Here is a 26,490-nt window from a genome sequence, read left to right on the forward strand (position 1 = left end):
AGCAGACACACTCTGAATGTCAATACGCTCAGTCAGCTGTTATAACCATTAACAGAAGGGCATCCTCAAAACAAGCGCATGTGACATTTGTTAATGCTAAGAATTCACTTATGAATCCTCTCAGAGTGAAACTTCAGACTCTGCATATGTTAATCATATTACAGATTCATTTATGGCAGTCGGTTCAGATGACAAAAGGTCTGGAAAGAGGTGGCAAACAGTTTACAAAGTATGACTGAAAGAAGAATATAGCAGATGCCATACAATGGAATATGTCAGGCTGGCATACAAGCCCATCCAATGTGTTATAAAGCTTTGGCTGCCTGCAAATATATGGTGACCACGGCATTGTATATGGACAGTTATGAGAATCAAAAAGTCATTCGGAGAGTCAGGTGCTGAATGGTTGAGCGTTATGTGAGAAAGATGAAACACCACTCTTTTACTGAAACATTCAGCCTCGGCCCACCAAATTATCAGTTTACAGCAGACCTGTTACAAAGTTAACTGTTATTTAGATTTGTCATCCAGATATTTCTTACAACATTACCAACAAAACAAAAATATTGTGTTAAAATGACTCTAACTTTATTTGGTCAAAATGACAATGGCATTTATAGTTGTTATGGCATGACAACAACAAAGCTAAGAGACAAAGAGAGTCTTTGTCATGGTTATGGTTATGTAAAACCACACAAACATCACAGATGAACCTCAGGGGGAAAAACATGAAAAACAGATAAAATATATGATGTATACCCTTTAATATAATTCTCTTTGAAAGCTTCTAAGATTCACACAGCTGGCGTCAGGAGATTTTCACTCCGAGACCTTGCCCGTTTCTCTTTCTGAGGTGAATCCTGCCTGACTCAGGTGTGTAAATGCAGCAGTGTGGCATTGTTGTATTCATCAATGACAGTGTTAATGGAGGCTAAGCTGAGCTCTGACCAGCTGAGGCCTCATGGACACCTCCTGCTGACATTTATATAGCACATCAAGTCCTGCGAAAAAGGGTCTTGATTCATGCACAATACCAGACCTTGTGTTCCCTTCAGAGTGAACTTACTCAGATAATCAGGTTCTGCCTTGTTCCCCTTATGCCAGATGTCTGAAATTTGCTTCTGTTAGTTTTCTGCTGGAACTTCAAAGTTAATGTAGCTAACAAGTCATTGAAGCTTATAGCCCACCGGTTAGCATAATTTAATATTTGAGTAATTTGACATTCTAATTCTTATTTTGGTCTTCAAGGATTTCCTTATGTCTATTATACTTGATTAGCGGTTTTTAATTTTAATTGTACAAAATAGTGATTTTTTTTTTAATTGATTTACCCAGAGTTTAGCCATTACCAAACTGGGAGGTTGAAAGCATATAAAAACCAATATACAACCCCAATTCCAATGAAGTTTGGACGTTGTGTAAAACATAATTAAAACCGAATTCGATGATTTGCAAATCCTTTTCAACCTAGTTTCAATTGAACACACTACAAAGACAAGATATTTAATGTTCAAATGGTCAAACTTTATTGTTTTTTGCAAATATTCACTCATTTTGAATTTGATACCTACAACACGTTCCAAAGAAGTTGGGACAGGGGCAACAAAAGACCGGGAAAAGTTGAGGAATGCTCAAAAAACACCTGTTTGGAACATTCCACAGGTGAACAGGTTAATTGGAAACAGGTGAGTGTCATGATTGGGTATAAAGGGAGCATCCCTGAAAGGCTGTCGTTCACAAGCAAGGATGGGGCAAGGTTCACCACTTTGGGAACAACTGCGTGAGCAAATAGTCCAACAGTTTAAGAACGTTTCTCAACATGCAATTGCAAGGAATTTAGGGATTTCATCATCTACAGTCCATAATATCATCAAAAGATTCAGAGAATCTGGAGAAATCTCTGCAAGTAAGCGGCAAGGCAGAAAACCAACATTGAATGCCTGTGACCTTCGATCCCTCAGCACTGCATTTAAAACCGTCATCATTCTGTAACGGATATTAACCACATGGGCTCAGGAACACTTCAGAAAACCACTGTCAGTGAACACAGTTCGTCACTCCATCTACAAGTGCAAGTTAAAACTCTGCCATGCAAAGCAAAAGCCAGATATTAAAAACACCCAGAAACGCCGCCGGCTTCTCTGGGCCCGAGCTCATCTGAGATGGACTGACGCAAAGTGGAAAAGTGTCCTGTGTGTCTGACGAGTCCACATTTCAAATTGTTTTTGGAAATCTTGGACGTCGTGTCCTCCGGGCCAAAGAGGAAAAGCACTGTCCGGATTGTTATCAGTGCAAAGTTCAAAAGCCAGCATCTCTGATGGTTTGGGGGTGTGTTAGTGCCCATGGCATGGGTAACCTACACATCTGTGAAGGCACCATTAATGCTGAAAGCTACATACAGGTTTTGGAGCAACATATGCTGCCATGCGTCTTTTTCAGGGACATCCCTGCTTATTTCAGCAAGACAATGCCAAGCCACATTCTGCACGTGTTACAACAGCGTGGCTTCGTAGTAAAAGAGTGCAGGGACTAGACTGGCCTGCCTGCAGTCCAGACCTGTCTCCCATTGAAAATGTGTGGTGCATTATGAAGTGTAAAATACGACAACGAGGACCCCGGACTGTTGAGCAACTGAAGTTGTACATCAAGCAAGAATGGGAAAGAATTCCACCTACAAAGCTTCAACAATTAGTGTCCTCAGTTCCCAAACGCTTATTGAGTGTTGTTAAAAGGAAAGGTGATGTAACACAGTGGTAAATATGCCCCTGTCCCAACTTCTTTGGAACGTGTTGCAGGCATCAAATTCAAAATGAGTGAATATTTGCAAAAAATAATAAAGTTTATCCGTTTGAACATTAAATATCTTGTCTTTGTAGTGTATTTAATTGAATATAGGTTGAGAAGGATTTGCAAATCATTGTATTCTGTTTTACACAATGTCCCAACTTCATTGGAATTGGGGGTGGGTGTGTGTGTGTGTGTGTGTGTGTGTGTGTGTGTGTGTATGTATATTTATATACATATATAAAACCCAGGCCTCGCCAGGGTCGACCAAAGAAGCTGAGTCCACATGTTCCAGCATCATATCCAGAGGTTGATTTCCAAAAAATAGACACACGCATTGCTGCAGAGGTTGAAGAAGTGGGAGGTCAGCCTGTCAGTGCTCAGACCATATGCCGCACAATGCATCAACTCTGTCTGCATGGCTGTTGTCCTAGAGGGAAGCCTCTTCTGCAGCTGATGAACAAGAAAGCCCACAAACAATTTGCTGTAGACAAGCAGTCCAAGAAAATGGATTACTGTAACCATATCCTGTGGTCTAACGAGAGATAAACTTGTTTGGCTCAGATTGTGTCCAGCATGTGTTGTCAATACCAAGACAACTGTCTCCCCATGAAAAGATATAATAAAATATTTGCAGAAATGTGAGGGGTATACTCACTTTTGTGAGATAGTATTTATATATATATATATATATATATATATATAAGGGTTAAACTAGTGGTGGCTGGGGTATGGGTCTGCGGTGGTCTTTAGTGGTCTGGCGTGGTAGCATTAAGGTAAACCAGTAGCTAAAGGACAGAGGAGCAGTCAGATAGTGACTGATAGCACTGTGCATCCTGGGGGTTCAGGCCAGCCTAATGGATAGATTAGAAATGACAGAGGTTAAGCATCTCTCAGATGTGTTTGTGTTTGCCCTCTGTCTTACTGACACACTTCTCAGTGAGGAAACCGTCAGCTGCATTTCTTTTCGGAAGACACGATAGCAACCAAATGCAGAATCACAGCCTTGATCTGCTCTTACGGACAGAAAGACTTTATATTTTTTTACTTCTATGTTTTTTTTTGCACTTTATTCACTTCAGTGGATATTGAGAAGCCATGAGTTTACAGAAAAAAGCATAAACTATGAATTTACAGTAAAGTTGGCTTTAACATCCAGTAAATTGCACTGGAAATGGAATATTTCTCATTGCTGTGGTATTGGGGGAGATTCCATGGGATTGAAAGCTCTATTATATAAGCCTGTGAAGGTTTTCAGTTGTTCAGGCTGTTGAATTAAAGCTAAAAACAATTCAGCAAATCTTTGGTTCTTCCTTATGAAGTTACCAACCACTACAAGTGCATCAGGCTGTAAACTAGTATGGTATGTTGATGTGTTGAGTACCATTTGCAGAGTATTACTTTGTTTACAGTTCCACATTAGGCCACATGAACTAGTTAAGAATTTAAAGCCATTAGCATTTATGCTAGCAGCCACAGGACCATTTTGCTCATATTTTCATGCTTTATTTTCATACTTTCATGCTTTGTTAGGTCCTATACCTTATTCTATGTACATGATGGAACAGTGTGGTATATTGTTTCATATCAGCCTACAGGCAAGCTACCTAGTTAGCAAAATATAGCTAATTAGCATAATTAGATGCTTAACAGTGACATAAATCAACTTAAAAGACCATTAAATTGTTTACCATAGTTACTAGAAATGGTTCCAGCTGTTGTCTTGAGGAGGTGAAAAACAAACTAGAACTAAAGGTTAGTAACCAATTGAGGCAGTTCTTGTAAAGTGAATGCTTCTGTATTAAACTTTATTAAACCTCACTATCAGCGTTTTCCACATGGTAATAAGCACTTAGCAGATGCTGATTTGTCCTACACTGCTATGTTGTGTTTGATCTGCATCAGATTACTGATATCTGAAGAATGTAGAAATTTGAGCTGTTTATAACCTCTAAAACACAAATAAGAGGTGTAGGTTTTGGAATAAACCATTATGGATACATCTAAAAAAAAAAAAAAAATGTACATGAAACATACATGTATGCTTTTTAGGTAAATTAGCTGGCTAACAAGACTGGCTAGAAAAGAAAGCATTTGATTTTTTTTTTTTTTTTTTTTAAATGTTAAGTAATCGTACGTATGATGAAATACTAAAAAAAACAACAGTGTGCGCTATCTAGCTTAACTAATACTGGAAGTGAACAGTGTGCGCTATCTAGCTTAACTAATACCGGAAGTGAACAGTGTGCGCTATCTAGCTTAACTAATCCTGCAAGTGAACAGTGTGCGCTATCTAGCTTAACTAATACTGGAAGTGAACAGTGTGCGCTATCTAGCTTAACTAATACAGGAAGTGAACAGTGTGCGCTATCTAGCTTAACTAATACAGGAAGTGAACAGTGTGTGCTATCTAGCTTAACTAATACAGGAAGTGAACAGTGTGCGCTATCTAGCTTAACTAATACAGGAAGTGAACAGTGTGCGCTATCTAGCTTAACTAATACCGGAAGTGAACAGTGTGCGCTATCTAGCTTAACTAATACCGGAAGTGAACAGTGTGTGCTATCTAGCTTAACTAATACCGGAAGTGAACAGTGTGCGCTATCTAGCTTAACTAATACTGGAAGTGAACAGTGTGCGCTATCTAGCTTAACTAATACCGGAAGTGAACAGTGTGTGCTATCTAGCTTAACTAATACCGGAAGTGAACAGTGTGCGCTATCTAGCTTAACTAATACTGGAAGTGAACAGTGTGCGCTATCTAGCTTAACTAATACAGGAAGTGAACAGTGTGTGCTATCTAGCTTAACTAATACAGGAAGTGAACAGTGTGCGCTATCTAGCTTAACTAATACAGGAAGTGAACAGTGTGCGCTATCTAGCTTAACTAATACAGGAAGTGAACAGTGTGCGCTATCTAGCTTAACTAATACAGGAAGTGAACAGTGTGCGCTATCTAGCTTAACTAATACAGGAAGTGAACAGTGTGTGCTATCTAGCTTAACTAATACTGGAAGTGAACAGAGTTGCTTTTGAGATGCATGTAGTCATATTTTCAGCCACCCTACCATAGAGGAACAGTGCTGCTCTTTTCCATCATCTGGTTCACTACGTAATTAGATGTCCCACTTTTTTTGACTGTGCTCTGTAGACCTTCTTTTTAGAGCGATTAGGCTCACAAAGCTATGTCATGTACCCTTCAGATGCACTAGAGTGCCTTTTTCTATTCTTTTTTTAAATTGTGCTTGTACTTCTCTGGGTACATTGACTTTCTTTACCACTGAAAACTTGACATGCTGGCCTCAGAGGCTAGCTGGGCATAGTAACGGCAACTGGATCAGCAGGATTAGTTCAGTTACATAGACAGAAAGAGTTACCTTTACATTCGGTTCACTTTCTGTATTGATGCATTAGAGACTTCATTTTCACTTGTTCTGAATTCAAATGTGAAATATGTCAGATGTGAACACAACATTAACATTTTCAAATTTAAAAATTCAGAAATCAAGAGATTCTGCATTTTATAGAATTTCTTCACTCGTCTGAAAAAGCTTCAAGAAATAATTTGCATAGAACTACAGCATGTGTTTATCAGCTCTTTTGAAGAGACGAAGCGTCTCAGATAAGCAGCATAATGTCTTCAAGGTCCCACGAGTCACCTAGACTTATCACTAGGCACTTTATTATACAACTCTTTTTTTTGCTGTTCTGTTTTAATCAGGTCTTCCACAAGCAAGTAAGTACAAGGTCTTTGATGGCCTGAGCCTGGATCCTGCATCTTCGTATCTAAAGACTTCTTGCCTTTTGTGGTCAAGGCCAGTATAGCAGGTAAGTGACGGAAAGCGAGAGATCATAAACCCATAAGAGTTTTACACAGCAAGTATGGTATAATAAATATAAAACTCTGCGTCTATAGGTCCAAAACTTCCCACACTTCAAATCCTCGTTCTCATAACAACAGAACACATTCGTTATGTAGCAGCTGCTGAATGTGAATAAGACACTGAACTGAATCATAGGCCTGGTGTTCAGTGGGTTACCTGTTGCTGAATGACTGCTGTAAGAGTTGTTAATGCAATCCATTTATCATGAAATCCTCACACAATGTAAAGAGACGGCCGGCATTTCTAAAAGCTGCAGAAAAAATAAATGAAGAAATTAAAAGAAGGCACAAGATTTTCTTATGATGTTATCAGTACTTGAAGGGAAGTTCCACCAAAATTTGTAACATTTTTAAATAGTCAGCCTTTATATAAATAAGTATAAATAAAAGAATAAATTCATAGAAATTGACATTTTCTGATAAGTGTCAATACTTAAAGGGAAGCTCCACCAAAGTAAAAACTTTTCAAAAAGTCAGCATTTATATGAATAAATATACAACCCCAATTCCAGTGAAGTTGGGACGTTGTGTAAAACAAATAAAAACAGAATACGATGATTTGCAAATCCTTTTCAACCTATTCAATTGAATACACTACAAAGACAAGATATTTAATGTTCAAACAGATAAACTTTATTGTTTTGAAATATTCACTCATTTTGAATTTCATGCCTGCAACACATTCCAAAGAAGTTGGGACAGGGGCATGTTTACCACTGTGTTACATCACCTTTCCTTTTAACAACACTCAGTAAGCGTTTGGGAACTGAGGACACTAATTGTTGAAGCTTTGTAGGTGGAATTCTTTCCCATTCTTGCTTGATGTACAACTTCAGTTGCTCAACAGTCCGGGGTCTCCGTTGTCGTATTTTGTGCTTCATAATATGCCACACATTTTCAATGGGAGACAGGTCTGGACTGCAGGCAGGCCAGTCTAGTACCTGCACTCTTTTACTATGAAGCCACGCTGTTGTAACACGTGCAGAATGTGGCTTGGCATCGTCTTGCTGAAATAAGCAGGGACGTCCTTGAAAAAGACATTGCTTGGATGGCAGCATATGTTGCTCCAAAACCTGTATGTAGCTTTCAGCATTAATGGTGCCTTCACAGATGTGTAGGTTACCCATGCCATGGGCGCTAACACACCCCCACACCATCAGAGATGCTGGCTTTTGAACTTTGCACTGATAACAATCCAGACAGTCCTTTTCCTCTTTGGCCCGGAGGACACGACGTCCATGATTTCCAAAAACAATGTGAAATGTGGACTCGTCAGACCACAGGACACTTCTCCACTTTTCCACTACTGTGTTCACTGACAGTGGTTTTCTGAAGTGTTCCTGAGCCCATGTGGTAATATCTGTTACAGAATGATGTCAGTTTTTAATGCAGTGCTGCCTGAGGGATCGAAGGTCACGAGCATTCAGTGTTGGTTTTCTGCCTTGCCGCTTACTTGCAGAGGTTTCTCCAGATTCTCTGAATCTTTTGATGATATTATGGACTGTAGATGATGAAATCCCTTAATGTCTTGCAATTGCACATTGAGAATGACAGATCCTTTCAGAGATGCTCTGTTTATATCCAATGATGGCATCCACCTGTTTCCAATTTACCTGATCACCTGTGAATGTTCCAAACAGGTGTTTTTTGAGCATTCCTCAACTTTCCCAGTCTTTTGTTGCCCCTGTCCCTACTTCTTTGGAACATGTTTCAGGCATCAAAATCGCAATGAGTGAATATTTACAAAAAAACAATGTTTATCCGTTTGAACATTAAATATCTTGTCGTTGTAGTGTATTCAATTGAATATATTTGAAAAGGATTTGCAAATCAATGTATTCTATTTTTATTTAGGTTTTACACAACGTCCCAACTTCACTGGAATTGGGGTTGTAATTTACTTCCCCTAAATTAAACTGATTGGCAAAGACCTCAAGTTTATTACCTGTAGAAATGGACATGCTTCACAATGACCGTTACTGTTTTAAACTATTTTACTTAAACTATACTTAGCTACTCTTGTTCATGTTTATAGAAAACAGGATGTCGTTCTGTCTGAATCCATAAAAGCAAGCCATTTTAAGATAACTCCTCATAGCGTGAAATGATTTAGGCAGGCAGTTTGCAAAATGCTAACAGGTGGTCTTTGAGCTACCTGTAGTTAATTCCTATCTACATTTGCCTTGTAGGCCTCTTGAAGTACACTATATGGACAAAAGTATTGGGATACATAGACATTACATCTCCAAGAGCTTTTATGACGCTCTATTCTAAATCCATTGGCATTAATAAGGAGCTGGGCCCCTATTGCAGCTTTAACAGCTTCCAATTTTCCAGGAAGCTTTCTACAAGATTTTTGAGTGCCTGTGGGAAAGTTTTCCCATTCATCCAGAAGAGCATTTGTGATGTTGGACGAGAGGACCTGGCTTACAATCTGGGTGAGGTCAGGGCTCTGTGAGGGTCAGTCAAGTTCTTCCACACCAAACTCACCCAGTCAGGCCTTTGTTGGAAACTCTTCCCACAAAATTAGAAGGATACAATTGTTGAAAATGTCATGTGATGCTAAAGCATTAAGATTTCCCTTTGCTAGGACAAAGGGGTCTAGGCCAACCCCTGAAAAACAACTCCATATCATTATCCCTCCTCCACCAAATTTTACAGCTGGCACAATGCAGTCAGGCAGGTAATGTTCTCCTGGCATTCACCAAACCCAGACTTCAGTCCATCAGACTGACAGATAGAAAACTTGATTCGTCAAGCCACAGAATGCGATTCCACTGCTCCAGAGTCCGGTGGTGGTGTGCTTTACACCTCTAGCCATGGTTGTACCATGTTAATTGGTGGGCCTTTCATTACTTGTTAGCTACATTAGTCTCGTAGCTCCAGGAAAAAAACAAAAGAAACTAGCTTCAGACACCAGGGATGTCTTGGCTGATCAACTACATTTTAGGCAAGAGGGGGAAACTTTGAAAGCTTGATATCTGGACAAACTACTGCTTTAATATATAGCACAGAAGCAGCAGTGATTCTCCACTGCATAAACTCCTCTGTAAGTTTTTCCGAGAGTCTCTTGTGTTGCTACTGAAACTCTTGTTGGGTGTGAAAGCTCAGGACTGCTGAGGTTCATGTTCTTCACTTGGTGCGTCAGTACAGTAATAGCCTCTGTCAACACACTGTATGCAATTACTGTGATTTTCCTTTTTTCTCCCTCCTCCTATAGGCCCTCTGAAAATTGTCGAAGTCCATGGAGGAGCACAGCGCCTTAGCAGAAACACACACCGAGCCACGCGCTGAAACACACACTCAGCTTCCTGACCGCCCACCACTTGAGTCCTTTGGCCCGTTTTTTGAAGAGGCTTAATTTGTGGCCGCCACAGCTTCTGCACGTCCCTGTTTGAACACGCGCGCCGCGCTAAAAGCGTGCTAATAGTTTCTGTAGTTACACCTTTCTAAGTTTAACTTTCTTGTCCTTGTTGCCATGGCAGCATCACAACAGTTGTCACTGAGAAAAGAATACGTGTTAATTACTTTGTTAAATAGTAGTGCAGGAGAAAATATAGCTCATTATAAAGAACTGCCCGCAAAAAATATCTTCACATTGTCACCTTTGGGAGAAAGAAATAAAAAGTTTGTCTAACTTTTTTCTTTTTTTTTTCCTGTTCTTTCCCCAACAAACTCATTTGTACCTGACTGCACTGACAAGGTTTTCCCAAGAGACGTGAAAGTAAAGCTCACACAGATAGCGAGTGACAAAACAAAGAATGAGGCGTCCTCCTACTATAGTTTTTAAAAAAAACACTGTGGCAGTTACACACAGTACTGGGAAAGTTGTTTTCGTTGGAGAAAATGATCTGTAAAGTCATTCATCTGGACAGTCACCATAAATTTGTTTGAAAGATTAGATTAAGAGACCCTTATTAAGCTCTCTTAATTCTGCCTAATCCATTGTTATTAGTCCTACAGTGGGGAAATTTCACCTCCACTATGTAACCCATCCATGAAGTGAAACACCACATACTAACGGACACACACACTAGGGTGCAGAGAGCACACTTGCTCGGAGTGGTGGGTAGCCTTACCCGCAGCGCCCAGGGAGCAGTTGGGGGTTAGGTGCCTTGCTCAAGGGAATTGAACCAGTGACCTTCCGGGAAGGAAGCATTAATGTACATTAGAATAAACAAAAATAAACTATTGGTGCATTCCAATTGGGAGACAGCTGTATAAGTAGGCAGCATTTTAAAGCAGTGCTCCAGAGATGAAGGCTTTCCCATTCAGAAGACAGCATAAGGCAGCTGAGTTGCCTTATTTTGACCAAATCTGAAGGCAGCATCGCATGTATCCTTCTTGGGGAAGGCAATCTCACAATACTCAAGTCATCTGTTTGCACAAGCAGTATTAACTCACTAATATCTCTTCATAAACAAACCTGTCCTGTTAATCAATTTCTCTCTCTCTCTCTTTATTTGAGCTCCTGAGCGATGTTTGCCTGAGTCGCCACATGGGAGCCACCAGCTGTTTAGAATCTGTAAATGTTTACATTCCCTGTTTATGTACAAATGGATAGAACAAAACTAATTCCATTTACCTACTTTCTTTCCGAGTACACAATCACCCATATGACCGGCTGGACACTGAAGGACGACCGACTGCCAAGCCCTCCTGCTACCTACTTCAGACCAGCTGCCCATGCCCCAACCACCTACCTCGGATGAGCTGCCCACCCTACGCTGATGTTTTCATAGACTCCTAGTTATTCATAATACCAATATTACTGCTGTTAATATTAGTAATAAAATCACTTGTAGGTAGTTTGACCAGAGGAGGATGGGTCCCCCCTGGTGAGCCTGGTTCCTCCCAAGGTTTCTTCCTCAGATCTGAGGGAGTTTTTCCTTGCCACTGTTGCCTCTGGCTTGCCCACCGGGGGGTTTCTGTACATTCTTAGAGTTCTCTTGAAACTTTTTCTTTTTTGAAACTCTGTAAAGCTGCTTTGTGACAACATCCGTTGTAAAAAAGCGCTATACAAATAAATTTGATTTGATTTGATTTGATTAGAATCAACAGAGCTCCATCTTTGTTGGCTGATCTGCACCATTTTCACCACCATGGAGATTCATGCTATACAAAGCAGTGGAGACCTCACCTGCATAGACTCAAACTATCTAATTACCCATTGCTCCACCTGTTTTTCCCTGTTTTGTGTTCTAATATTTTATACTAATGCTGTCTGTTATCCAGTGTCGACCAGAATAGGATGGGTTCGCCTTCTGAGTCTTGGTTCCTCTCAAGGTTTCTTCCTCTTGATCTTAGGGAGTTTTTCCTCGCAACGCTCATGGGGCCTCGGACCCGGATTTTTTTGTAAAGCTGCTTTGTGACAACACGTGCTGTAAAAAGCGCCATATAAATAAACTTTGACATGACTTCACAATACTGTTCATCTGTTCACCGAGAACCGAGAAGAGTTCCATCTTTTCCCTTTGATAAACGTGACGGATTGAGCGGCTTTGCTGTTTTGATTGATTGTTGTATTTGTGTTAAGCATTTAGCACATTTGTGTTTGTAGATCTTTACAACCTGTGATAAAATGCTGGTAGTTGGCCTGACAGGCTGCGTTTATAACTCGTTAGATGAAGCTTACATTAGTTAGCTTAGCCAGCGGGCTAGCTGTGCAAAAGCTCTGGCTCTTCATAAAGAGAGAGTCTAGTATAAAATACTGGCTGTTCTCTGTTTAGTTGTGCTTTTAATATGCTAATAATTTATCAGGTTTGATTCTATACTGTATGTCTTCAGGAACTAATGTTACAACAGTGGAGAGCCGCTGGCTGAGTGGAGGAAGAGGAGCGATTACAGGGAGAAAACTGTGCTGAATGGCTGAAAACATCTCACTTGCCCACAGTTTTTGGGGGTAAACACTGCAGAACTAACAGAAATACATCCCAAAATACTCAAATCATAAGGCAAATTATTCAGTAACTGCATGAAATAAATGTCCAGCTTTATTTTATTTATTTATGTATTTCGTAAAAGTTTCAAATTTGCAGAACATGTGTTTTATGATCACAAATATGCTTACAATTTACTGCTGTAAGCCAAAAATCTTAGACGCTCTTTGTGTTATTTTATAAAAGTCATGTTTACAGAGCAGATCACTGAAGAGACGCCGTCTGTTTATAGTTTATAGCCCAGATTTGGGGAAAAAATGTCTCGACTTTCAGTAGAAAAACAAACTGAGTTCAGCTTCTTTTATTGTAAGGGTTTAAAATGACATCACCATCTATTTGACTGGAAAGAAGAGTTACAGCCTCATACGATGCCCAGCTTCTGAATGTAGCTTATGAAATATGAACGATATGAAGAACATGACGAAGTGTACAACCATATAAAATACGCTCTCTATCAATCTGAAGAATACTTTCATTATGCAAAGAATACTTTAATCATGCAAAGGGTTCTTTGAGTGTTCATGGTTCTGTATAGAAGCATTTTATTTACTAAATAACTCTTAAAGAATCATCTTTTGTAAATGTGTGCAACAATACCAGAACCCTTTTTCAAACAGGTTCTATATACAACCACATAAAACACATTCTCCATCAATCTGAAGTACCCTTTCACAATCCAAAGAACCTTTTGACCATGCAAAGGTTTTTGAGTGTTAATGGTTCTATATACCAAATAACCCTTTGAGGAACCATCATTTTTAGATTAGGTTATATTAGTCATAAAATAAAACCTTTAAATGGAAACATACAAATGGAATGTTTTGCCACATCATGTAAGCTGCATATTGTTGTTGTTTGGTAACATGTTGACAATGCATCCACAGTCAAGTATTTGGTAACACGTTCTAACCTTTGTAAGCATCTATAAACACATCCATCCTTCATAAGGCATTATAAACATGGCTATACATATTTATAAAAATGCATTACCTTTAATAACCATGCTTATTATGCATTATGAATTGTTAACAAAATACATTATATGTACTGTTAATAACACATTATAAGAGCTCATAACTTGTATTTGTCCAATCTAAGTAAAGTGAAGCGTACTGTACTCCAGTGTTAAGTGAGTCTTTGAGATGAAGTATTTACTGAAGGATTTACTGAAACACTAAAACATCCACAATGAAGCTCATTACAGGCTTCAAATGTCAGAGTTTAAACTAGAGCTGCCATCAGTGTTTTACCCAATGTGGGAAAGTCAATGTGCACCACTGTTAATGTACACCACCGTTAGCCTGGCACTAACTTAACACTGCATATCCAATAGAACGCTAGCAGAAATTACCATTACTGTACTGTAGTCTAGTAGTATTACAATACAATCTGTAATTCAATACAATTAACAATGCATAATGTACAATAAACATTGCTATAAAGTGTAATTCAGTATAATTCATTTTTCTATTTTTTATAACATGTTTATAATGCCATATAAATGCATTATAACAAGTTAGAAATGTGTTTATAGATGCTTACAAAAAGCCATCACAATATGGCAGCCTGTGTAAAAGGAATGGAATCAACTATTTTCCCATTTTGCTCCCACCGGTTTAGGAAAGTTAACATGGGTGGAGAGAGTTAACATAAGAGCAGAAACTCGGGGCCAGATCAGAGCGGAGATTCATCTGTTTTTTTCCCTCCCTTTCCATTTTTAAGCCGAGATCAAGCCATCTCAGTTTTACCAGTAACGAGTCATCTAGTGGAACCGTGGTTCTGAAATAATAATGTCCTCGTCTTTCCTCCTATAATTATCTAAAATTAAATGGAACTCAAAGCAGAAGCAGCTGCTTAGACTCCCCAGCTCCTCCTGTCCTTTTCAATAGAGGACCACAGGGTCATTCAGTGATGCTCAAATGATGAATTACAGCTGCTTTTTCAAGAAAAACAAACAAATTCATGTATCTTTCTTTTTTATACTTTTTTTAAATTCATAAAAATAATGTGACTAAAAAGCTTTTAAAAGTGATGTCAAAGGATCACTTTGGGTTTTGTAAAGAACCTTTTGTAACCGTTAAATAACTATTTTTGTAAGATGTGCGGATGTGGATAACCTTTTAAAGGTTAAAGAATCTCCTCGCAATGTAAAGCATGTATATCAACTGAAAGATTTTCAAAGAATGACAAACATGGAATAATTCAGGACCAAGAGCATGCAGACCACTTTTCACTTGTTTAAGGTCATTGGCCATTAAGCACAAGTATAATAAAGGTTAAGGTAAATACAAAAAAAAATGTCATAAATGTTCTATTTAGTTGGCAAAATATAGTCGGCAGAATAGGCCGACTATATATTTATATATGCTATGCACCATTTTTGCCATTTCCAGTTAAAAGGGAATTAAGTTATTCGTTTTTCAATGTCAGGAAACAAGTAAAAAGCAGAAAACATTTTTAATGGTAAATTATTACACAGAAGCCTATTCTGCCGACTATATTTAGCCAACTAAATAGAACATTTGACATTTATTTTGTATTTACTTTTTTATATATATATATATATATATATATATATATATATATATATATATATATATATATATATATATATATATGCACACACACAGCAGTGCTGCTGGAGTTTTTAAATATTTCAGTGTCACTTCTGGACTGGACTAAGCAAATTTTAAACAATTAACCTCAGCAGTGAATTTATCACAATATACATTAGAATAAAGTCATATTCATAAATCTAATAAACATAAAAACAATAAAAAGTAACACGAATTTATTGGGTACATATTTTTCCTTGACACCTTCACAGCCGCCAGAGAGACTTGTTAATATCATCGGTTATATCATGAGCACAGTTTACTGAAGCACTGATTGGTCAAACCAGGAGCTGCTTTTTAACTACATATGATACTGGGCTTCCTCGAGGAGAGGCTTGAAAATGGGTAAACAAATACACTAACATCCAGAAAACCACTATTTATTACACACACACACACACACACACACACACACACACACACACACACACACACACACACATACATATATATATATATATATATATATATATATATATATATATATATATCCATCCATCCATCCATTTTCTAAGCCGCTTCTCCGTCAGGGTCGCGGGGGGATGCTGGAGCCTATCCCAGCAGTCTTCGGGCGAAAGGCAGGATACACCCTGGACAGGTCGCCAGTCCATCGCAGGGCTATATATATATATATATATATATATATATATATATATATATATATATATATAAATCATTATTAATTAGTATTCTATAAATTTTGTTTAATGAAATATTGAAATATTAATAATTTTCTCAGCAAATAAACGCAAACTACACAAATAAATAGATTTTGAAAATGTGCCTTGGGTGCCTAAGACTTTCACACAGTACCGTGTATATATATATATATATATATATATATATATATATATATATATATATATATATATATATATAAGCATAAGACTTCTCTTATGGAGGTGTGCTGTGGAGAATCTAAATGGATTTCTACAGCATGTGTTAGTGTTTTAAGTGGTGCTAAAGTTTAGAGCCAGGATCAAACACAGAGCACAAAACCCCAACCATTTACATCCAGTCCTAAAGTAGCAGATTCCATTAGCACTGATCTAACCTCACAACACTTTTAACCTTCAGAAGTCTGCTGTGAAATACTTTATACGCACCTATGGCTGCCTCACAGCAAGCAACTTCTATATTAATACACCAAGTCAGTCAGACTCATTGTGCTGTAAATGGACTGCCACTGAGTGACCACCGAGTGAACGGACAGATAAAAGTAAGAACCCAGTTTTGTTTAAACTGAGAGGGTGACAACTTATTTTCTTTACTAGGCTGAAATACAGCCGGTGGTGGGATGGACATCCAGCTTCCTCTCTGCCTTCTTTAATACGTACATGTGAAAGGTGTTTTTCTGAGTCTGACATCATTTTAAAGCAATTTAAACACGAGTACTGCTCACTGCTGCTCATTGCACTCGGACTGGACTGATGCAGTGCTCGTTGTCACAGTAACACCTACATTAAGTGGTACTCTATACATGAGTGTAATTTTGGATCAGATTACTTGTGGTGTGCATATAAACAGAGATTTTCCATCAGATTGTTGAGTAGAGTGAGCATAAACACCTCAGTCGTCATCTATAATTGGGATGTGTTCAATCAGTTTGGCAAAAAACTTTGAATGTAAATACAGACATTGTTTGCAGTCGATGGCCATATAAGTTCGGGATATGGGAAATATAGTCTAATAGAGGGTCCTAACAAACTCTGGTCCATAATTCTGTTCACGCTCCAATTTATTTTTCATTTCCTGTTTTTTTTTTAATACTTACAGCCCTGCTAGACAAACAAGCAGGGACCGATATAACTAATCACCAGCAAAACCTGCATGTGATGTGTTTTGGATGCTGGTGTGCTGGTCAACCAGCATAATCATGATGAGTGACCAGCTAAACCGGCATAAACCAGCTTAGATCGGCATGGAACGAAGAGCTTTGATTATCCAGAATGATTACCAGGAATGTATCACAGTTAAGATAATCTAAACCCTTTAAATTGCTGTTGTTGTTAATGATTTTAATGATAGAAATGTTCCGTATTTCCAGTGGATCCAGTTCCAGTAGGAGTTTCCAGTTTGGAAGCTATGAATATAATATTTTCTGTGTCTAGAATTTGACACCTATGCCCTGCTTGTAGTATAATCAGATTAAAGTATAGCCTTTCATAGCTACTGAACTTTCAATCCACACCACATTCTTGCTTTATTAAGTGGAAGAAGAGACATTTTATTGTGATTTGAATTTGTTAAGCTATTGTTTAGTGTACACTTTCATTTTGCATCCATCCATCCATTTTCACCATGCTTCTGTTTTTTATTTTTTGCATTGGAACCAAAAGAGTACAGACTCAAAAACATAGCAAATTAAAAGCAAATGTAATAAATAGCATATCTGACTACATAAATCAAATATGTAAATACAGAATTATATTTGAATAGAGTGGCAAAATGACAGTAATACCTCTCAACAGCCACACTGTTGTTTGTTCATCAAGGTAAAAACAATGTAAATGTTCCCTCAAAGGTACATCAGTGGTTTTAAAGTCAGATTGTGGATCTTAAATCAGTTTTTCCAGGTGAAAAGTTTGTATATGTATCTTTTCATAACCGAATATTTAAAAAAGTAACTACAAAATAAAAGCCTGGAGAGACGGGGTGTGTGGAGTCAGTACAGCTTAGAAAATATAATTTCAGTTTCATTTCATTATGGTTCAACTATGTTCCCTGACTAAAGATACTGAGATGTACCACTGAGGGTACCACCCCAGTGACAAGAGGGGCCCTTCCCCAGTGCAAGTTTGTTACCTTTATTTCTGAAAGTGAACCACCAACTTAACCCACGTCTTCAACAAAAGTGCTACAGTTGAGCTGCTGCACGAAACGAGTGGGCTGAGAAAAAAACGAGAGAGCTGAAAAAAGCAGCAAACACCTGTACACAACCAGCCGAGAGACTTACAGGGAGAGCAATGAGAGAAATGATATTGATAACGATGCTTATTACTGTGCTTTACCACCCTCTACAACGGAAAATGATTTGCGATTTTATCTGCGGGGGTAAACGGAGGGAGACGCAGATCAAATCTCCTTCCTCGCGCGAGGAGCATGCCGGTGGAAATGCAAAAGAACTTTCAGAACACAAAATAATGGCTGAGGAGTCCAAACTCTCAAGCTTTGTATTTGCGTAGAGAGAGAAGCTTGTTAAAGGCACAGCCGGAGGTACAGCTGCACCTGAGACTTGAGTTTATAGAGGGAGGAGAAGAGGTTTTTACTTCCAGCCTAGCATAAATGGTGGTGGTGAATCCTTCCCTAAAGGAAGCAGAAGACAGAACTATTTTTTTTTATGTCTTCATGAATTGCACAGATGATGGTGAAGCCCTTTCTGAAAACATAATGTTGAAGATGGTAAAATAGTGGAAAATCTGAAACATTTCAGGGCATTTTAAAGATGTGTTGTAGGCCAGCACCTTCTCAAAACTATTGTAAGACATTTAAGACATTTAAGACATTTAAGACATTTACAATAGTTTTGAGAAGGTGCTGGCCTACAACACATCTTTAAAATGCCCTGAAATGTTTCAGATTTTCCACTATTTTACCATCTTCAACATTATATATGAAAATGCAGAAGATGTGTAGGTTCACTGGCAGTTTTGGGAAGTAAATTAAAACAGCTGTACGTTAATGACAGAATGCGTAATTTTGAAGGATTAAAATAATTGATGGAAATTCCCTTCAAGCACTGACACTATCATAAGAAAATCTCATAACATCTATTAATGAATTCATTTATTTATATTTATTCATATAAATGCTGACTTTTAGAACATTTTAAAATTTGGTGGAGCTTCCCTTCAAGTATTGACATTATCATAAGAAAATCTTGTAACTTCTATTAATTTTTTAATATTTATTTATATAAAGGCTGACTATTTAAAAATGTAAACATTTTGTGGAACTTCCCTTCAAGTATTGACAATATTGACAAAAAATTGTGTAACTTCTACTTTATTCATTTATTTATATTTCGCTGTTGTCGGAACAAGACCTTGTATCTCCACAATGGTAGCTTTACAGGAGAAGGAAAAACTGACTGTACTTCTAATGTAAGTCAATGGAACCAAACATCTTTCCAAGTGATTTTGGGCCGTTTCTTTTGGTCTATTTGTCATGAAATTTACATACAGTGTAAAGAGTAACATGCATTTTTTTTAGATAATGTCAAAAACTGAAAAATGGCAAAAATGGAGATATGAGGTTTTGTTCCGACAGCAATGATTTACTTGTATGAATGTAAAATCTTTGAAAATTTCAAAATTTGGTGGAACTTCCATTCAAGTATTGGCTCTATCATAAGAGAATCTTGTAACTTCTATTTATTTATTAATTTATTTACAACCCCAATTCCAATGAGGTTGGGACGTAGCGTAAAACATAAATAAAAACAGAATACGATGATTTGCAAATCATTTTCATGCCAAGCCACATTCTGCACATGTTGCAACAGCGTGGCTTCATAGTAAAAGAGTGCAGGTACTAGACTGACCTGCCTGCAGTCCAGACCTGTCTCCCATTGAAAATATGTGGCGCATTATGAAGCACAAAATACAACAATGGAGACCCCGGACTGTTGATCAACTGAAGTTGTACATCAAGCAAGAATGAGAAAGAATTCCACCTACAAAGCTTCAACAATTAGTGTCCTCAGTTCCCAAACACTTATTGAGTGTTGTTAAAAGGAAAGGTGATGTAATACAGTGGTAAACATGCCCCTGTCCCAACTTCTTTGGAATGTGTTGCAGGCATCAAATTCAAAATGAGTGAATATTTGCAAAAAAAACAATAGAGTTTATCAGTTTGAACATTAAATATCTTGTATTTGTAGTGTATTCAATTGAATATAGGTTGAAACGGATTTGCAAATCATCGTATTCTGTTTTTATTGATGTTTTACGCAACGTCCCAACTTCACTGGAATTGGGGTTGTATGTTTTTCATCAAGCTGTTCTTTAACTTGTAGGTTTAAATTAAAAAAAAAAACAAAACAAACCATTTACTTTCATTTATTTATGACATATATTTTATCCTTGTTTTTTTTCTTTTTAAAGGGGCTAAATCTATTCCTCCAAAGTCTTTTGTCAGATAGAGCTGGCGAGAGAGGAGAAATGTTAGTTCCTGCCCTTCCTGTCCTCTCGCGAGGTCATCCTGAAGAAAGCCCATGTGACCGGACTGCTGTTCTGCCGCACCGAACAGCTGGACAACGGCAGCTGGGTCGAGGATGAGGAGCAGGTTGTCAATCTCAAAGCCAATTACATCATCAGCACCTTCGGATCCATGCTGAATGATACTACAGCTGAGAGGTGATTCTAATGTAGATGCAGTTCGAGACAAACTATGGGGAGTTCATTATCAACAGTGTTAGAGTTAGGGCAGCAGTGCAGTCCAGTGGTCGTATTACAGGAACTTTCTGTCTTTTGTCCTGAATTGTGTCTTTTCTGTCCTCACAATATCAGGATAAGGTTTTCCATAAATTTGTCTCACGGAAGCAAATCTTATGTTAATTTAAGAAACATATTGTCACTTTCTAACGAAAAAGAAGTATCCCCAAAGTAGGGACTGATAACACTTTATTTGGGGTGGTCCGTGGTAGGTGATTAATAAACTCTTAACAGAGTATCAGTAACGCATCAGCAACATATCAGTGAAGTAGCAGTACTGAAGCTTCTGAATACACTGAAGTAAATATCGTGTAGATGTTCTTTTGATACATTACTTACATTAAGTAGATGTGTTCTTAATCTGTTAGCTTCATTATGCAAAACCTAATTTTACCAGCCTTACCCAACAGCTAACCCTCACCATGGCCCTAATCCTAACCTTTACCCTGGCCCTAATCCTAACACTAACCTCCACCCTGGCCCTATTCTTAACACTATCCTCAAACTCAACTCAAAATCTAATCCTCACGCTGGCCCTAACCCTAAACCTAACCTTAACCTCAACACAAAACATAATCCTAAACCTCACTCTGGGCCTAATCCTAACCTTTACATCAACCCAGAACCTAATCTTAACCCTCACTCTGGCCCTAATCCTATCCCTGACCTTAACCTCGACCCCAAACCTAATACTAATACTAACACTGGCCCTAATCCTAACCTTTAACATTAACCCAAAACCTAATCCTAACCCTCACTCTGGCCCTAATCCTATCCCTGACCTTAACCTCAACCCAAATCTAGTCCTAATCCTAACCCTGGCTCTAATCCTAACCTTAACATAACACAGAACCTAATGCTAACCCTCACTGTGGCCCTAATCCTATCCCGACCTTAACCTCAACCCAAAACCTAATCCTCACACTCACCCTGGACCTAATCCTAACCCTAACGCCAACCCAAAACCTAATCCTAACCCTCATATGTTTTGGATTTGTTACTGAGAGTCTGTTGAGTGTTTGCTTTATGTAAAAAGACCACTCAAGAGACAGCATCACATAGTAAGTTTACAGGGAAGGGCAATAACACTCTTACCTTCCAATAGAAGTCAGTGTAAAGTGATTTTTATTGTGAGTGATTTTAGAGCATTTCTATTGGTCATTTCATCATGAATTTTTAACACAACAAGCACAGCTTGTGCGGTGAAATTATGTAGAAAAATTAAATCATCCATCAAAAACGGAGATACACTGTTTTCTTTGGACAGCAATGATATAGCACCTTATTTCAAGTTAGGAAATCCTAAAATACTACTAGTGTGTTTGTGGTCAACAAACAACTGTTATGTCAAGCAGCCAGTGATATGCGCACAGCTAAATTTGTTAATATAAGATCAAAATAATGTTAAAAATGTTAGCTAGACAGCTACTGATTAAAAAAAAGCCAAAACAAATTTAAAGTGTGATTAACTGGAAGTTCAAAAAGCCATTATTGTGAGTGTTGTTTAACAGGGCATCGTCACACCACAGTTTCAGTTTCCATTTCCAAAAGCTTTGGTGCGCAAGCAGCACTAACTTTATTCCCCCTATAAACAACTGCACACTCAACTGAGTCTCCTCATTATTCAACACTGTCTCTGCTGTGTTTTATTAGACAAGTTTTCGTGCAGTTTCATTTCATTTCATAATACATGCAGGTAAGAAAGGGAGTGGGGAGAACAGATTTAAGGAAAAATAACATTATTCCTACAAATGAAACCATCATTTTTCACTATGAATAAAGGTAACACCTCTATATGCCAGTAAAACGAAACTAGTTATGCTGCCTATCAACCTAAAAACAATGTAACTGTATTTTCAATAGAATGGCAAAAACACTAATGGTTAAAACAGAAGTTAGGACAGTGCTAAAGATGTCCTAAAGTTAGGACAGTATTTAAGACATTTTTTCTTGCTAGGAAGCATCTGTAATACTTTTCTTATCTGGAGTTAGGATAAGATTATGAAGTTGGAAGCCGTTATTCTGTAATAGCTATCATCCTAAATCCAGTCCTGAGGTTGTCATGGTGACTCAAAGATAAGATATCAGAGTTAGGATGTTTAATATGGCCCCAGGGGCATAACTATAGTGGACTAGCTTCTAAATGATGGTGTTTAGGCCCCCCCAGATGGCTCCACAGTCCTGCCACTGAAAATGCTACCAAAACTAATCCATCTTGCTCTCTTATAGTACAGGATGAATCCAAAGGCAGAGAGCTCTTGCATCATCAAACTTTTATCTTAAAGGGGAACTCAATTCAAAATTTCTTCATAATTCAATTATTAACATGTCAACAGAGTCATTGAGACTGGTTTGGTGTGAAATGCTCTGGCTGAGAGAAACTTACTGAGTCAGAAGTGTTGACAGTGGTGGTGATAGGAACCAGGCGGCTGAGGAACTTAATGCCTCTAAAAGCTCAGAAACCCCTGGTTCCTTTCAGCACCACTGTAAAGAAATCTGAGTCTCTATGTTTCTCTACAGTGAACTATTTCACACCAAACCAAATCTTAACGACTCTGTTTACATCTCAACCACAACATTTTTTGTGTTTTTTATGATTTTTTGTGGGGCACCTATCACCATGACAACATTGCATGGCTGTGTGCCACTGTTGGTTGTGTACTGTTGCAGTTTTAAACGAATTCTGCACCAAGGCATGGAAAAATGTTTATTTTCTCAAGGCCAACATAAAGACACACTATTATCCTGTATGACTGTTTCTGCAGATTGTAATACTTTAGCTGAGCAGTGCTAAGCATAGGCTACTACTCACCTAGTTTAGGTAGTAAGTAGTATGTAATACATAGTACGCTGAAGCTGACTGTGGTAAAGATAATATTTTGACAGTGTGGAAAGAAACTATGAGAACTTCACAATGTTCAACCACTCAGCCTAGACATCTACCCCTAGTGCTGTATAAGGCAGGCCTGTGGTTAATTGGCCAATACCTGCTGTTGCATTCTGTCAGCTGTTATACTAACTAGGCAGTTAAATGTGAGGTCAGTAATTGTGTGTTGTATTTAAAACTTTTCTATATGGTTTATGGTGATGGGGAACTTTTTTAATGACTCTAGTGAACAGCAGTGGAGTAGGCTAGCTGGTTGTCATCTTCACTATAGTGATGTTTCTGGCATATCCTGCCTTGCTGCTCCCCCCCTTAACACGTAACCAAGTCCCTCTATAATGGAATTTTGGTAGAATTGGAGTGTGAACACAGTTTGGCATGTAAGGACCATTTTAAAGTACATGGGTATGTAAAAGAAGCAATGCTTTACCACATGTTGTGTATAATCTCCCTCAGTTTGAAGCTCTAGGATTAAACCCTGAGGTGCAGTTAATAAACTTTTGTCCTGTTATCCAGTAACTACTATAAGCTGTTCAGTAACTGCAAATTATTATGCAGTACCTACTATGTATTTTTCTGTAATTACTAAAAATGTATGAGTAATTACTATCATCTGGTATCATTCAGTATCCATTATAAATTATGCAGTACCTACTATGAATGATTCAATAACAACTATGAATTATTTAGTCCCTGCTATACATTTTTTTCAGTAACTACTATGTAATTTTTGTAAATACTATATTTTATTCAATAATATGTGTAAATCATTTGCTTACTCTTATGAATTATTCAGTAACTACCATTAACGGTCCACTAGCTAACATTAACTATTCAGTATATAATATGTTATTTAGTATTTAAACAAAATTAAACAGAAGATCCTGAAAAGTGCCAGGGGCTCAAAATCTTGAGAATAAAGTGAAAAATTATGGCACTCTTCATTATATAAAAGCCTTTATTATAACATGGCTATGAAAATCTCTTGATGCCTTTGAAACACATTGAGTTTTTTATTTTTTATAGCCATGTTATAATAATGTTTTTTTAATTACTGAAGAGTGCCAAATGTTTTCTTTTTTTTTTTTACCCTTATTCAAGATTTACTATAAATCGTTTAATACCTACTATGAATTATTCAGTAACTGCTATTAATGATCCAGTATCTACTAAAGCAATAAGCCCCTTGAGGCTGTAACTTACTGTGGTTTTATTACAGGAAAGGTGTTGTTAGGCATGAAGCAAAGCAGAGTACCCCAAAACTCCCATCCCAATCATAAAATCACTGTAACACATGGCCTCAAGTGGCTTATTGCTTTTAAAAAATTATTTAAAAAATATTTTTTCAGAAAATATTGTTAATAATAATTAATATTAAACAAGCATTCCACCAAGAAATGTAGGCCTTTAGAGTATGGAATTGTTGCCAAGCAACCATGGACCCTGTATGAGGTGAACATTTGGTCAGCCATCGCTGAATATTGTGGTAATTTAATATTTTTTTTTAAAACTTTAATTGTATAGCAATGAACATGTATAACACAGCACTGTTTAAAGCAAAAACCTTCATTTTATAAGTACTTTTTGGTCACCAAGTTACCACCACAAGTCTTATTTTGCACCAATCCAGTGGCACCTTCTTCTCACACTGGCACTGAATCTCAAATGGCTCCCTGCTCCCTACATATTGCGCTACGTAGGAATTTAAATACTGGATCCTGCAGACATTTGGGAAACATTGATACTCGATAAACAGCACACTGTTTGGCTGTAGATGCTAGAATTTCTAAACTTTCATAGCTTGCACACTATTTAGGGAGTACGGAGCCATTTGGGATTCATCTTGAGTTCCACTTCTGATTGAAATGTGAACATTTGAAGCATGTGATCGATTCAAGTGAAATTTTTAGACTTTTATACTGCCATTTTACTGTGAATCATATACTATGTAGTTTAATTCAAGCCTGTGATATTAATGATGGAGTTGTTAAGGCTGTTGGCTCTTTTAGCCTGTTAGCTAGCTGACCAGCCTGGTTCTAGTGAAGAACATAAAGTGCCAGCCACTCAGTTTAAACAAAAACAGATTCTTACTTCATCAGTATGCTCAGTTGTCCATGCAAGCAGCATTAGAGTGAAAGATTATTCTATAGCACCACAAGGGTTCTTTCGTGCTGTGACGCAGCAGTACACAATTCAGTTGTGAGGTTTTGAGAAATCTGTCGTTCCTTTTTGTTCCTGTGTATAAAAAAGGTAACATGTCAAAACAAAAGAAGTGCAAAGCCAGAGCACCAATCAGGGCACAGCGGTCACTTTGTTCTGAGCTGGTTTTGACCTGTTGGTCATACCGACCCAGTGCAGCACACGGTTCAACGTCAGCGCAGCAGCGTAAAATTTTGGGAGAGTCTGTTCAACATAAATGATGAACTAACCTAACTTTGTGTAAATAGAGCACAATATAGAAATATGTCCACATATGCAGTCGTGACTGACGCGGCTTTTTTCTGAATTTATACAAACACCATTTAATTTTATAGTAAATTAGTCTGGGCTGGTTTATGTTTATGAACAGAGGCCTACAGATCAACATAGTAAAGGAGCTCATTTGTGATCCTGAGTTTAAAGCCAGTTTTTATTAAACTTTAACTTTCAACTAAGTTGAATTAAGTTAATTAATCTTTTAGTACTTTTACTTTTGATACTTAAGTACATTTGAAGGCAAATACTTTAGTACTTTTACTAAAGTGGAGGTCTAAAGGGAGGAACTTCTACTTTTACTGGAGTAATATTTTACCTTGGGTGTCTCTAATTTAACTCAAGTACACAACTTGTGTACTTCATCCACCACTGACTGAAACTAATGTGCAAGTTCTGTAGTTATGAAAGTGCCGAAGTGTGGATCCACATACTGACCCTTAGAGTTTACAAGGTTTGTTTTTTTTCTAAGTTGAGA

The 26,490-nt window shown here is 37.8% G+C and overlaps 1 protein-coding gene across 1 annotated transcript in view; it reads left to right on the plus strand.

Annotated features, from left to right (window-relative positions):
* dpydb (dihydropyrimidine dehydrogenase b) overlaps nt 1-26,490 on the plus strand; it is a 203,083-nt gene that overhangs the window by 34,859 nt on the left and 141,734 nt on the right. The window contains 3 exon segments of the mRNA XM_037546779.1: nt 6,506-6,556; nt 6,559-6,612; nt 20,350-20,578. Of these exon segments, the coding sequence (XP_037402676.1) occupies nt 6,506-6,556; nt 6,559-6,612; nt 20,350-20,578 (334 nt within the window).

This window comes from Pygocentrus nattereri, chromosome 17 (assembly GCF_015220715.1).
Source record: "Pygocentrus nattereri isolate fPygNat1 chromosome 17, fPygNat1.pri, whole genome shotgun sequence".
Lineage (NCBI taxonomy): Eukaryota > Metazoa > Chordata > Actinopteri > Characiformes > Serrasalmidae > Pygocentrus > Pygocentrus nattereri.